Below are 15,439 nucleotides of genomic sequence, written 5' to 3' on the forward strand. Positions count from 1 at the left end.
AGATAAAAATGCATAATTCCTTAAATTAATATTCCTAGATTTTTTCCCTGCAGTTTTGACACCAGTTATTGGTGTAATTGGTGTAATATTGTAACATTTTTAGAAAGGGAAAAATATCTTTCATGGTTCATCCTCTATTCTGAAAGAGTAGATTTTTTTTTTCCTACCTTTTTTTTTTACACATTAGAATTAGGAATTAGGGTAATATTTTGATCATGATTTTTGTTTTCTACCAATAATAACTTCATGAACGTAATTTGAGGCTAAAGGTGAAGCTCTGTATGGACGATTTCAAGTCTCGTCATGTTTGTAAGACATCTGAAAACACAGGAATTGCATGGGACTTAGCACTTCTTTTATCTCTGTTAGCTGTTTTGGCATCTTTTTGCACACATACATTTCTTTTTCTCATGTAGGTATAGTAGATTTCTTTGTGAGTAGGACCTATATAAGCTTACCTGTGCATGTGAAGTAAAAGCAATTCCAAATATCCCATGTATGTTAATCCATAAAACCCTATGTATGACTTACAATATAAGTACAGTAGAAGTTTAAGTATAAAATTTGACTATAATGTAGAAGTGGAATGTTATTAATGTTTATCAGTTTGATCAAGCAAGTGAATACACTGGGTGAAATTAAAATATCGAATTATTTATTCACATAGAAACCAGTAAATTTTAGGGGTCATAGCACAAAACTTTTTGTTAAAAAAAGAAAACAAGCTATGCCATATAGCTTCTTTACTCTCAATAAAATAGCATCATTGCAGTTAAACTTAAGATTACAATAAAAAGGAAACATTCCAGATTACATTGGTTGGAGCACAATGTGATGAATATAATGAGAAAATCCTTGTCAGAAACTTTAGCACAAGGAAATATCGATAGCTAACACCCATATTCTCCAACTAGAAATCAAGAATATTTGAGTAGATCTTGGCATAAAAGGCACAAAACACAAAGCAAAGCATGCTTGTGTCATTTGTCACAAAGAAGCATTGGCATTTGTGCAACATGGAAAAAGATCAGCGTTTTTCCAGACTCTTCCAATATCACAGATATTTTGGGAACAGATCTTCCCCTTAATGCCGGTGTATCAGTCCCAGTACCGATGGCAGTGACTATAAGAAGAGAGGAGTATATAGAAGAGAATACATCCATACCCTTCCAGGAGATCTTAGCTCATATATTGAGGAAGCTGCTGCTATAGTATTGTTAGTAGTAAATAAATACACTGCAGCCTTTTAATACTACAACCACTGGCAGCTAGCACTTGTGGGAGTTATGTAAGACTGGTAAGAATGTTAACAATGCTGGAAACCCCTCATAAACACAGGTTTACCACTTGTATTTAAATGTGTGATGCCAGCTCCCTCTTTGCTTCAAATAAGCTATTTTTAAAAAGTTTGAGTCCTTGAAAGAAAGGACTCTTCAGAAGAGAATGCTGCCTATTGCACAGAGGAATGGCTTTTGTGATTTTAAGGTGCTTCAGAAATACAGATCAAACATCTGTGGTATTTCCTTCTCTAACGGGCCATCAGACAAGCATCTTGTCAGCAGCCTATTTGCTATATTTCTATAACAAGCCTATCTTCATCATCGCTGCTAGTGTCATCATACTCAACTCTGGTTTGCTTCCTCATCATCTCTAAACCCCTCTTTTTGTATGTCTTGGAAGGTGTTGCAGAGTAAGTCTTGAACTCGGGGGACCTGAGAGTTACTGGGGGCTTTCTAAAGGCAGTAGTAGCTGTTTCATGTGGCCTTCCATAGCTGTTTGACTGCAGGTGGGTTCCATCCTTGTCTGTACTTTCGTGAAGCTCAAGGAGTTTTTGAGAAAAGTTTGCCCGCTCTGGGTATTCTGTACTGGGTAATTTAGCCCTTGTGACTGACTCAGGAAGAGACTCTGCTTTTGATCCGAATAAACATGAACGTCCAGGCTGGGAACTGGGAGCTGAGTTTTCTTTTGGAGATGAAGATGTGTTTTCTTCAGTCGGAGGTTTCTCCCTTCCTGAGGCCAGGATCACCGGGTCTAATGTACCAAATCTTTGACTCTCAGACTCTACATTTAGTATGTTTTCGTGGCTTGCTTCCAGGTGTGAGGAAAGAGGACCAGTAGCCTCTGATTTTGTGCTGTCAAGTTGGTCACCTGTGCCTGTATTTGTAAAATCAGAAGGGCAAGACCAAAAAGAAGATGCCATTGAGTCACTCGGAACGTTTGGCTGTGACTCCCCTGGGACTGATCGCTGAAGCACAAGTGGCTGCGTCACTAAACAGCAGATCTCCACATCACTGCTGACTTGCTGCATGGCTGTATTAACTGTGGATGAAAAGGAATGAGCTGTCACAGATATTTCCAGAGGAGCTGCAATGTTCTGAAAAGAGAAGTTTGTTCTTGTGTGTTCCCTGATTTGCCCAGAAACGTCCTGTAGAAATTAGGGCAAAAAAAGAAATTTACGTTTAAAATTTTCAATCCAGAGCAATTCCATCCTTTATAAAAGTGCAATGGTAACTACGTTGACTATACCAGCAGAAAACATTTACCTCTGCTATAATTCATATCAACTGAGAAATTAAGCATAATCTCAGCCTTTATTTATACAACTGTGATTATATTTGCACTATTCTTTTTTTTCATTACTGCAGACCAAGTTACTCATCCCTCTTTTGATGAGAAAACTTTTTATTTTCTCCCAGTGTGTGGGAGGTGTAGTAAAGGATGTATTTTTTCCTCAGGTGGGTTTTTTTTTCTTGGTTAGGTGACAGATCATGCAAATAATTTATGGATGATAGGGGTTAGGCGGTTCAAGGTGCATTCTTATGTACTGTCTAGGATGACATTATTTTCATTAAGGTATTTTAATATACATATTGCAACAATGTTTGTGCAATGTAGGGGAAAGGTTTGTGATGAGTCTGTAAGACATATTCAATGTCCAAGGTGGTGAGATATGTGTAGGAAACAAAGTTACGTAGTAAAAAACATCTTAAGGATTAGGTTCCTAAATATGACACTGCTTATGCTACAGGAAGAACCAGTGCTCGTGCTACATAACAGCAGTCTGGCTCAGTGGCTTTTGTCTTCAAGTGTGGCCAGCAGAAGTCTAGGGAAAAGTATAAGAATGAGGACAAGCACAGAAATCTCCCAGCAGCTGTGCTGACACCGCACACAACAGCATCATTTGCCGCACGTGCAGATATGTCTAAGGCCCCTTCTAGCTAACGCAGCTGTCGGTAGCATTGAAACCACAGCAGCACTGGCTTCCACAAGGGCTACATTCAGTTGCGAAGCTGGATGCACATTCTTCCCACCGCCACATGGCCGTTACTACCCTCCTCACTTCCCTCGTTTCAAGCTTACTCTCTCTCAGATACTCTGTGCTACATCCACTGGCACCTCTGACATCAGTGCTAATCGATCCTCTGACAGCAAGCACAAGAAACATCCTTTTCAATTGATGCAAGTTTAATTGTTCTTTTAAAAAAGCTAATTCTAACATTAGTAAATTTTCATTACATTTTAACTCCCAAAATACTTTTAACATATTTTTAAACAAAATCTGTAATACAAAGTAGTCTCGACTTGAACTTTAAAACAGCTGAATATAATTCAAGTTTTAATTACCAGTATCTTTTTTCTTTTAATAAGAAGTAATAAATGAATTAAGGTACAATACCTACTTTTTTATCCATTTTGTCTTTTTGTTTAACATGGTTTAGATTTTCAGTATGGGAAAATATTCCTGAGTTCTTCTTTCCTTCTTTTTTCCTTCTGCAAAGTGGCTTGTCTGTGGTGGAACAAGATGTGTCCTTCTGCTGGTGTAGGTAATTTTCTTGGAAAAGAGGTTGAAGAAACTTTTACTTTGATTTTTATTGCCCCACATGCTAGAACTTACGCAATTTCTTATCATATCACTGAACTAACTTCTATGTTTTTACTGTTTTCTGTAAATTTTTACTCTAAGCCTGATATATTTACTGTATGTGCGTTTGGGTTTGGGGTTTCTTTTATTGGCCATTACTGTCCTGCAAAGTAATAGCTATTCATACCTGCTATGAACGAACACAAGGTATAGTCTCTGCTTCCAGGATGGTTGTGGCATAAATATCATTTGCATTAATACCGCTAATTAAATGAGGGGGTTGGTCATTGAAACATAGAAAACAACTCACCAAACTCATTTCACGCTGCAAACATACAAGCTTGTTTCAGAAACTGAAAAAGATCCATCTTAAAACTGTTTAGGCTTCTAGTGGAAGGTTATTTTGAGCTATTTCTTTTTAAAATACCCTCCTAATTGCCAAATTCACATATGTAAGTACGTGTATGAAAATCATGGTGTGTTCAGTTCTGAAAATGTGTGACAAGTTTGGTTTTTTACTTGCAGAACATACTGAAGGACAAAAGTCGTTTTGCAGTTCCATGTGGAACAGGTGCATATCAGGGATACTGCTAACATTCATTCTCTTAAAAAATAAACATTCAATACATTAAAAAAATATTCAAATTACTTACCTTGTAGCTTTGACTGAGGAGAATGGCACTTCTTATGCTTATTAAATTTACAGGGTTGTGATGAATAGCCCTTTTTCAAAGCATCCAGTGTCCTATTTGGAAAACAGTGCCGCTTGCTTAGTCGGTTAAACTGAGCATATCCCTGTATGTGCCTCCCTCGGTACCTGCATTGCCGATGGCGTTGAAAGGGTAAAAAAATATGTGCTATTTAAAAGCAGCCAGAGTAGAATAATACCACATCATTGGTAAATTTAAGTCTAACAGCAATTTACTACTGTGAAGGAGCTGTTCGTTTATGTTGACTCAAAAAAAAAAAAATCAGGACTTTAGGCAAGAGACCCACAATTATTTTATTAATTTTTTCCTCAGTAGGATTCAGTAAATCCTTGGTTTGCTAAGAGAAAAGGATTCAGGAATAACAGATCCTTTTATCTATATCTGGAATTTTAAAACAACATACTTCATAAAGACTTGAATTGCACAGGAACCACCTGAGACTGCATAGTTGTTGGCTTTTTTACTTTTTATTTCACTTCTTATGTGCTACCTATTCATCATCACTAACAAACAGCAGAAGTATTTCAGTTATCTGGAAAACTCATGCTGAATAATCCAACTCTGCTTTGTTTTCTGTGCTAGCCAGATCTTTCAGTAACTCTTAATGATTGAGACTAAAGTACATTGGAAGGTCCCATTCCTGCATCAATAGAATCAGTCACTATACACAGAGTAATAAGTAAATCTAAAAGGAAGTGCTTGTTCAGGTGTTTGCTGTATTAGAAAAATATATTACATTTAATGATTAATAGTGGCCAGTTAGCTACTAATATGTATGACCTGAGCTTTGAGGACCCTGTACTTAATTGAGTCCCTGTACTTATTTGATATAGGCAAATAAATAAATTCTGAGACCAGCAGGAAAAACAACACAGAAAACCACACAAAAACCAAACCAGAAAAAAGCCCTAGAAGGATGTCACTCGACTGGACAACATAGACCTGAGTCTTCTATTTTTGGTCTTATGATCCTTCAAAATTGCAGCGCTGTTTGCCAAACTGGACACGGTGATTAAGTTACTGACATTGATCTGTCCACAAGGGAGTCACTCTGTCTGATTTTGGTCATGAAATAAGAGGGATGTACGTACGCAATATGTGTTTCTTATTGAAGCAATTCATCAGACATTCTGCTGCCCCCCACTCTTGAAAGATTAGAGGCTAAATCTTCCACTGATATGAACTCCCATTAAATACGGAGAAACTGTGCTGATTGATACAATGTGCCTTTGATAGTTTTATACTCAAATTCTTCCTGCTTTTTATTTAAACCGAATGATCCTTTAACCTACAGATGGTTTTGTTAGTTTGTGTTAGAACTTGATATTTCTTGTTCTGCATTCTCAATACAAGTTCAGGATATAGATCTTCTGAGGACAAAAGGATTAAAAACTGAAGTAATTTGGTTCCCTTCAAACAATTTTGACAATTTTGAGAGATAAGAATAATTTCTAAAGCATAGTGAGAGTCAACTGACCAGTCATCATCTTTCTTTGGTATATGTCTGTTTTGCTTAGAAAAGTCTGTTCCTGATAGTAAACAACATATTGATATTTTTTATAGTTTACCTTTGTGGAACTGCTGCAATGTGGGAATTGCTCAGAGAGATTTATTTTTTCCCCCAGTTTTGACAAGGTTGAATCTTGGGGATGACTTTTTATTTTCTGTGGACTTTTTACACTCATTTTAGCAAAATTATGTCTGTATCCAGTGAAGCTGAAAACCATATTCCTTACCATTTTGGGGTGACTTTAATCTTTTTCTGTTTGTGGCTCCCCTTTGTTGAGAGTTTTTCCTTTTTGCAAACTACTGTTTTCTTCTTTTGCTCTGAGATATTTTTGAAAGCACCACCAGGAGCTGCTGAGCTTAACTGTTGAGAATATTGGAAAAAAATTAAGTACATAAAAATTGTGAATTACATTAACTGAGAGACTGGGAATCTATGCTCTTTTAAATAGCACTGGATAGCATAGTAGTTATATAGCACAACTCTGAATTTTTCCTAGAATTTGTGTGTTAGTTTTTTCTAATCACTTTGTCCAGCTACTTTTATAGAATAAAATTAGAACAACTCACTGCTTTTGTGGATCTTCTCTCGTATGTGTATGTTCTTTCATATTCTTCTTCCTGTATAAAAAATAAGCTTAGTCTTACAGAGCTGTTCTAGGATCTGTACAGATAGACTAGTCTATGTTCATTTACCTAAGAAAGAAAAGCTTTCAAGCCTTAAACGCTTTATGGGGTATAAATGCAATTTGGTTTTGTTGACATTTCAGTATATCTAAATGATGAGAGATGTAGTACACAGTCTGTCTTTGACTCCAAGTATCTCCAAGTATAATAAAGTCTTGACATTAATGGTCTACTTAAGTCCTGCTCTAATGCAAATATTCATTTAAAATTAAAACAATGAAATACATATGCTGTTACAGAAGAATATAAAATATAAGGGGAAAAATCAAGAAATAGAAATACACTCCTCACTAGACAGCATTCCTACTGAAATTCCCAAGTGAAACAAATTTAAATATTCACACAAAAGTATGTATTTTTCATGCATCAAATGAATATGTAACTTATCTTATAGAAACGTAAATTGTAAATTCTGTATTGACAAATACCTGTAAATGTCCATAAATATACTTTAGATAATTCTTTTATTTTTCTAATAAGAGTGAGGGGTGTTCAGTCAATTACACCCTCTTGAGAAAGAAAATAGGATTATCAGTATTACCTCCTGCATCTGTTGTCCTTTAGAGAAGGATGACACCAATGTTTTTAAACTGCTGTTTGTTAAGCCATATGCCACAGTCTTGCTAATATTTTTCATTTTGAGAATAGAAATATCATATTTTGACAGTGTGCATTCATTGCTAGATTCCTTGTCACAGGTGTGCATGGAGGAATAAGCAGAGTCTGCATTCCCCTTCTGCTCTGCAGGCAGAGGAAGGCTTCTTGTTAAACAACACCAGGTTAATCGAGGTTCAGCATTTAGTGATGGGAAGGTGCTCTTTGTGCTTGGCACTGTTAAACTTCCAGAGTAGCAAGTCAGATTATTGTGGGGTAGCGCTGGGAATTCTTTACAGTGAGTGGTGAGAGTGTGGCAATAAAAAGTGCCAAAAGAATGGCAAAAATAAGTGGGGCTGTCTGTTGAGCTCTGAGAATGCTGCGTATCCTGCAGTGTTGGTGAAATGTCCTTAAGAACGCAAGGACTGCCACCTCTGCCCCATCCCGTGATTGCTGGCTCTGCGCCCTTGCTAGAAGCTGACGTCATTATCAAAGAGTCACTTCCTGAGCAAAGATGATGTAAAACCTTCCTCTCTTCTTTGATGTCAGCTGATACAAAAAAACCACTTGTGTACATAGAAGTAAAGCATATTTTCTTCTTTGGGGTCTGTGTAGAGGAAGTAGTTATGCTCACCCAGTTCTCTTCTGTTTGCCTTTGATAATTTAATTTATTTTTGTTCTGTTTGTTTTTGCAAGCATCTCGTATAATATCCTGCTGCCTGAAGTTTTGGTTATAAAAGGTGTTATCTGCTGTGGTTAAGATATTTGCTGTTTCTGAATTGACTGGAGAACAAAATACTGGGGTTTTCCAGTTTGCATGTACATTCCATCGTAGCTCTCCTTTGCTGGCCTTTTGTCTCACTGCAAGTTTTAAAGGGGACCAAACCAGATCATTAGAATGGGAACTGAGTGATCCGCTGTTGGAAGAGCAGGGAGGGTTGGTTAAGGTGTCTGTCACAGATGTGCAAGGTGTAATCTTCTGTTCTGTTCTAAGCAAAAGCGACAAATCTGAGGCTCTCTTGTCTTGTGGCAATTTAAGGATGTATTTTGGAGAAAAGGCATTTTGTTGTGGGACGGGAGTTAAATGACCAGATTCCGGACGATGAATTTTAGAAGACGTGTCATTGACAAGTGGTACCTTTCCTCCTGTTTTCACAAGACATGTTTTGACATCTTTATCTGTTGCATTGTGCAAGGCAAAAGAATTGCAATCACTTCCCCTTAATTCAGGCCCTAAAAATCCCACAAATGAAGCTTTTGAGATACCTGCTGAATGTGAAAGAAGGTTAACATCACTATAATGAAGCGCTTTTGTGGGGAGTTTGATTTTTTTCATATACTCCATGTTCTCAGTACCTGTACTTGAATTTTGCTCCTCTGCTTTACTGGAGAATTTCCCTGGTGCTGTGGAAAGACACTGAGTGCTAGTGCAATAGACTCGCTCTGCTTCATTTCCTGCATTGTTTTCACTGCTAGGACTAGGGCAGGACTTTGAAATAATGTGTTGTGTCTTCTCCACTTCAAATTTCAGCTTTTTTCTTTCTGATGGTAAATTCTGGGATTTCCCTGCAGCTTCTCTGTTGTTGTTGCAATGGACCCATGGGGGCGTCAGGGCATGCTGGCCAGTTTCCTTGTTCCTGCTATGGTTTTCATCAGTGCTTGAACTGCTTTTACAATCTGATTCAAATGTACTGGATTCTTTCCCAGGGCTTGGTTTTTCCCATTTGCTACTCTGTACTGGCAAGCAGTCATCATTCCTTCTGTTAGTATTCAGCTGACACGGAGTATTTTGAAGCCTGAGCTCACAAGTGGTTGGAGCTGGTAATGTGCTGTTGCCACCTGTGTATTTATCTGTGTCACTGGCACTGAGGTCTTGGGAAGTTTTGCTCATTACAGTACGTGCACCAGCGTTTACTGAATGTGATGTCTCCATTACGTAGGTTACACTGTCTGCAGCTTCCTCGGAGGACACATTCTGTAGAATATGATTACCATTAGTACAGGTTTCTAACTTACCAGTGTTTAAATCTATTGTCACAAGGGAAGAAAGACTGTCAGTTACAGAGCTCCTGCCATCTCTTTCCTCAGTAATTTCAGTACTGCTGACTGATTCCTTTGAATCAGGAGTGAAGCTTGTAATATCTGTAATCTTATTCCCCCTTTGTTTAACTTTCTTGGCATTTTGACTGGTTTTCATTTTTTGGTAGATTTTCTTAAATGTTTCATCTCCATACATTTGCCATTTTTCTTGAGAGAACATCTTTAACTTCCTTTGATTGTGTTTCTTATTTTTAGCACTGATTACTTGTCCAGCCCCAAGCTTTTTACTCACTTGCAACTCCTCTGACAGAGGAGGATGATCAACCACATTACTTAGTGGCAAATCATCCACCGCTGTTTGTCTGACTAGAGCTCGGGGATGGCTATTAGGAAAATCCACTGAATTTGCAGCAAGATTGTTGCTAGGCAGCAAACTAGCAGGGCCTGTATTTACAGACTGCTTAGTAAGAGAAAGTGGTTTTGAGCAGCCTGCTTTGTCATGCACCGTTCTTGTGCCCTCCACAAACGGCAACGAGTTGCTTCGTGTAACAGGCACAGTATCTGTCACTGTGGAGAACTGGGTGGGAACTGAATGAAAAAACATTGGCTTGCATTTTTCTAGGGGTGCAAGGGTAGATTTTGCTGGACAAAGGGAAAGATTCTTTTTCCTATTTACATCACCAGTTCTGATGTCAAAATGGAAAGAGTCTTTGTATGTATAAGGCATTGGCAGATCAATGCTGCCCTGTTTAGAAAGGACAGTTTTTCTGGGCCTAACGTTGTCTAACTGGGTATCATCCACCACACTTTTGTTATGAGAAATAAGTTTTGAAATGTGTTCTTCCAGCCTCTTTTTCTCTAGTATCAAGGCTGTAGCTTTCTCAGCTGCATCTAGCTTTGCACTGCTTCCGGAGGTACACCTTAAGCTGCTGAAGGCGGTTTCGTTTTCCAGTTCTGTGCTGTGTTCATAGAGGCTATGCAATGGGCTGGATGATGCCATCTGTTGTTCTGTGCTATCAGAGCGTGACAGATACCCTGAGTCAGTGCTCTCACACTTCTTTAGCTTGCAGTCAAATGGCTTGTAATCCCATTGTTTTTCCGAAGAGGTTGCTTGCTGCCTTTGCAACTGAATATGCTTACTGGCAGTTGGAGTTCTTTGCTCCTGTATCTTCTTTCTCTGGCACTGACCATTTGGCAAAGCTCCTGGAGATGATAAACTTTGAGATTCTCTTTCAGGAACCCCCTGATTAGCCTTTGAACTAAAGGACTGATCCATTGTTTCTTGATTTTCTGAAGCAAATGATGACTTGCTCGTTGCTGGCAGTGACAGGTCATTAAGAAGTTTCTTAGTGTCTGTTACAGCACTGGTCTCTGAAATCATTTGTTTCATCTGCGTCCCCTTGTCTTCACAGGTGCTACTAAGTAGCTTGCTGCCTTGATGTGAGGGGATGCTCTCTGTTGATTTCTCATTTTGCTCCAATATGCCACTGCTGTCAGAGTCTGAGGGCAGTCTGGTGTTGTTGACATGTGTTTGAGTTCTTCTGTGTTTGTACAAATTGCTTTGTGTTTTAAATGCAATACCACAAGTAGTGCATGGAAAGGGCCTCTCTCCTGTGTGAGAGCGAATATGTTTCTCAAGGACACTTGGTTTCAAACAATCTCGTCCACAGTGCTTGCAGATATATTTCCCAGCTTTTTTTGATTTTCCTGGGCTTCCAATAGATGCATTTCCACAAGAATTTGGTGATGATAAAACTGGTAAAGTGCTCACTATGTTCAATGTTAGAGTCTGCCCAAGTTGTTTCTGAAAAACTGACTGAGGCTGGTCTGTGCCTTCTGAAGGAACAAGGGGATTCAGGATTAGAGGTATGTTACTGCTGTCTAGATTTACACAGCTCCTGCCAGTCACTAACTGCCTGTTTGGCTGAAAGCATCCTGCCTGGACAGGCTGATACAGAGGTATGGTAAGGGCTTTTAGATACACAGGCTGAGACAGGGCTTGTTGCTGTCGAGGAATCACACTGCCCTGGCTGAGATCTGAAGAACCCTGTGCAGGCTGAAGAGAAGAGGTTGGAACTGGTCGATCTGCTAGTGCACCTGTAAAACCAGGCTGCTTCTGTGCTTCCATTTCAAAGGTTATCTGCCATATGCTCATGTGTCTGTAAGGGAGGGGAAACAAAACAAGTAGGAATCTTCAGACAGCAAAATAAAATAAACACTTTCAACTGCTGGACTGGGAAAATTAGCAATTAAGGATATCACAAATCTTATATACAGGCATTATACAGACAATAATTACTTCATAGTGTCTCAGTCGCATGAAGAAACAGGAAAATAACTTTCTATTAATGATCAAAGGGAACAGGTTAAGGTCAATGATTCATGTGCTCAGTAATAAATGTAATTAGCATCTTAATAAATAGCCTAGGAATTCAGGCAGTTTTCATATTAAATGTATGCGCCACTGAAACTGAAAGATAAAGCAACCCTCTGGGTTATCAGTCTTCTGCAAAGGAAAAGGTTTTGCATATTAGGATGTTGCCTTTAATCCCACTGATTATTTCATCCCTGTGTGTAGCTCACAATGCAACTGTAAATACTTATCTCCGTGAGCAACAGAAAACTAATATACCAAGAACCCTGTACCTATTACTCTGCGCTCCTCGCTCTGCACCACTTCTGGAAGTTCTGTTGCTGGCTGGCAACTTATGTTTCACAGCCAAAGCTGCTTCCAGTTTCTCTCTGATCTGCTTGCTTGTTGCAAGAATAGGAAAAGTGGAGGAAAAAACAGCACTGCAGTCCCTGGGGTGTGTGCTCTGACTTTACTCCTGGTCACGAGCAAGGCTATTGGCTTCTCTGCGTGCATTTCATCCATCAACAAAACAGCTGATGAGCCACTGAAGTAACTGAGAAACCTGCTACCAGCTGCAGTGGGCTCAGGGTTAGACCACTTATGGGAGAGGTATCAGCGCCTGATGGGACTCTGTCTTCACCCAAAGATTTTAGTGTAATAAAAATCACAGAGAACAACTTGTAAAATGAACTGATCTGTGCACAGCAACGTGTTAGATTTTGCCTTTTCTCCTTTCTCATTAATTTCATAAATCAAACTCAGTTATCAAGCATGGACTTTTCTTGTCCACTTCAGAGATTTCTACATGGAACAATCACTTAAGTGGTTTTATAATACAGGTATTGACTGTATTGATAAAGGAATGTTAAAAGAATATGGCTTGTTAAAGGAATTAAGTCATTACACATATTCTGCAGTGTGGTTAACACTACGGGATAAAAGTGGATTTCTCTAATTTGCAAAGTGAGGTTATAGACATTTCAAGTCCATTTAAGATGGTTCTTAAGCTATACAGTCACCTTTATTTATAGCGATTTAAACACAACATACAATAAAAACAGCAGCAGGTGATAAGATATGAGCCACTGGTACTCATAAAATAACCATACAGTAGTTTTTCCAAAGACGTGAAAATAAGGAAAAGTTGAGGGGAAAAAAGTATGCTGCAGAGACCAGACTCAGAAAAAAAGTGCAGTCTGAATACCACGTAGCTAGAACATCTCACAAGTACCAGATCAGATGAAACAAGTCAGAGTATCTACGGTCCCCACCTTCCCCTGGAGAGAAGTGTGGAAATGCAGAATTCACATCTCCACCCCGAGAACCCTGCTCCAGTGTCACAAACTATGTTCTCCCTTTGGATATCTTCATGCACATGCATAGTTGATGGGCCCTTCAAGGCCAGCCTGTAAGTTAGGCTCAGGTTGGACATTAGGAAGAATTTCTTTTCTTAAACACATCCAGAGATGGTGACTCCACCACCTCCCTGGGCAGCCCATTCCAATGCCTAATAACCCTTTCTGAAAAGACTGGACATGGCACTTAGTGCCGTGGTCTAGTCGACAGGGTGGTGTCAGGGCAATGGTTGGACTCGATGATCCCTGAGGTCTCTTCCAACCTGGTTGATTCTGTGACTTGCGGTGGGCAGATGTTTTTCCTATGAATCCTGTGATTCCAAAGTACCAGATTCTGTGTAATTTTGCTTATTCTGTTGCGTTTCTGGGTCCCAAAATACAGTGTAATTCTGGGAGTCATTTCAGTGCTCTGTAATATTCTACAAAGAAAATATCTAAGTGATTACAGAAAATTTAAAGGAAAGTTTTAACTAATGCTAAACAATTAAACTGAATGGTGGTACACAATCTCATTACTTTAAGAGCTTAATAATACATTTCTACCAGCTGTGGCAGTTTGCTGCTTTGCACAGCAAACAAAAGGTACTTTCCTCCTAAGTGAAACGTCTGTGGCTGGTATTCTACTGTGGCGAATACGATCATACTTTTCATGTCTGTCATTTATATACAAAAAAAGCCACTATATTTCTTTGTACATTGACAAAAATAGCTTATCTCAAACTAATTCTACTCCAAGGCTAATTCTGGGTAGTCCTTGCCTAAAGTAGAAAAACTTCCTGTGTTGATTATCCCCCAGGCTCTGTTACTGAGCATCTACCTGATGTTCTGAGCTCAATTTGTAACTTGTAGCATCGAACTACTACTATAAAAACTTGATCCTAATTAGATAAGGAAAAATTTCCAATAAACAAAACTAAAAGCAGGATTTGGCCTGTCCAAAATTTTCTAAATTAGTTTTCTTAAGCTATCAAAACTGGTCAATAAAACTCCATTTAAATATAATCATGTTGTTCCCAGTTTGAATTATACCTTCAGGTACACACCATAGGTAGGTGTGTGGAACACTGAAAAGTAAAAAAGTGGAGTAGTTTCAGACAACAAATCACCGTAGCAGAAACTGTCTTATTCTGTATATAAGTATAAAGTATTTTAATAAGGGGGGTTGTATAAAAAACCTCATTTTAAATCCAATGTGTTCCTCTTTTCTATATAATTTTTTCCTTAATTCCAAGTATATTTTATAAAATTTCCTTGTTATAATAATCTTGGATTATACAACCAAAAAATTTTTGTCCTCTGCGTGACACATGTAAATGCACTGTCAACTGCCCATCATTATTATTAAAATAATTAAATAAACATGTAACTGCTTATTTCCTGAACTTACATATAATTTTTGACACACCATTGAGAGGAGGATCATAGTCTTTAAGCAGATGCAGTCTGCTGGTCTACAGATATAATCTGTAGACATGATAGAGTTAGTTTATTTTTGTAACCACAGAGAAGCAGCTTTTCAACCTTCTGAACATACGTAATATACTATATTGTACTAGAAGTCTTTGCCTTTTTTAAAAGCTTTTGGTGATCCCTACCTTAAATATAATACCAGAGAGCATACAGAAGTGAAATCCTCTTTAGTCTGTAAATAATTTTAGCTTACGTACCTTTTATTGAGCCAGGCATTTCAGCAAAAGAAGTCTCATTTCTGTCAATACTTGATGCAAGCAGAAAGAAACGAGGACAAAGACTTGAAACAGATTAGAAGTAGGAAGTTGGTTTTTTCTTTTTTTTTTTTTTTACATCGGTGTCACAGTAACAACCTTCAGAAAACAGGAAGAGGTGAAACAGAAGAAAATGAAGTAGCATGTCAGTCTCTTTGTATCCTTTCTCATTATTCATGTGGGAACCTATAAACAGAATCAGCTCTCTTCAAAATGTAGGCATTTTGTACACTGCATTCAGTTGTATCATTCAGTGAAATACACTGACACAATGGCAGAATTTTTTTCTTTATACCCCTAAAGGTAATTTGTTTATCACTTTATAGTAAAGATCTCTCTTAAAATGTGTTGGAAAGAAAAGAATGATGAAGACACTTGCTACCTGTGAAATGCTAAACTCCTCTAGTGTGGGTATTATCCACCAGCTGCTTCTAACGGTGCCCTGCGGTAGGGTAGAAAGCAGCAACCAGGAGGGAAAGTACTTCAAGAATGTTAAAAGCGTTTAGGTCACGCTCAACAAACCTCCCTAAAATTTGTGAAAAGCTGTAGGGAAAACAGGATAGGGGACAGTCGAGAGAAGTGAAAAGATCATTTTAAGAGTTTAGATT

The 15,439-nt window shown here is 38.3% G+C and overlaps 1 protein-coding gene across 1 annotated transcript; it reads right to left on the reverse strand.

Moving 5' to 3' along the window:
- Positions 1 to 1,570: 1,570 nt before the first annotated feature.
- ZNF831 (zinc finger protein 831) lies at positions 1,571 to 14,821 on the reverse strand. The gene is made up of 6 exons (XM_068416429.1): positions 14,775 to 14,821; positions 7,307 to 11,558; positions 6,309 to 6,442; positions 4,516 to 4,679; positions 3,681 to 3,832; positions 1,571 to 2,425 (listed from the first exon to the last, which is right to left on the reverse strand). The coding sequence occupies exons 2-6, from the start codon at positions 11,552 to 11,554 to the stop codon at positions 1,571 to 1,573; spliced, it is 5,553 nt and encodes a 1,850-aa protein (XP_068272530.1). The 5' UTR covers positions 11,555 to 11,558; positions 14,775 to 14,821.
- Between the last annotated feature and the right edge of the window lie 618 nt (positions 14,822 to 15,439).

The sequence above is a fragment of the Nyctibius grandis genome, chromosome 19 (assembly GCF_013368605.1).
Source record: "Nyctibius grandis isolate bNycGra1 chromosome 19, bNycGra1.pri, whole genome shotgun sequence".
NCBI lineage: Eukaryota > Metazoa > Chordata > Aves > Nyctibiiformes > Nyctibiidae > Nyctibius > Nyctibius grandis.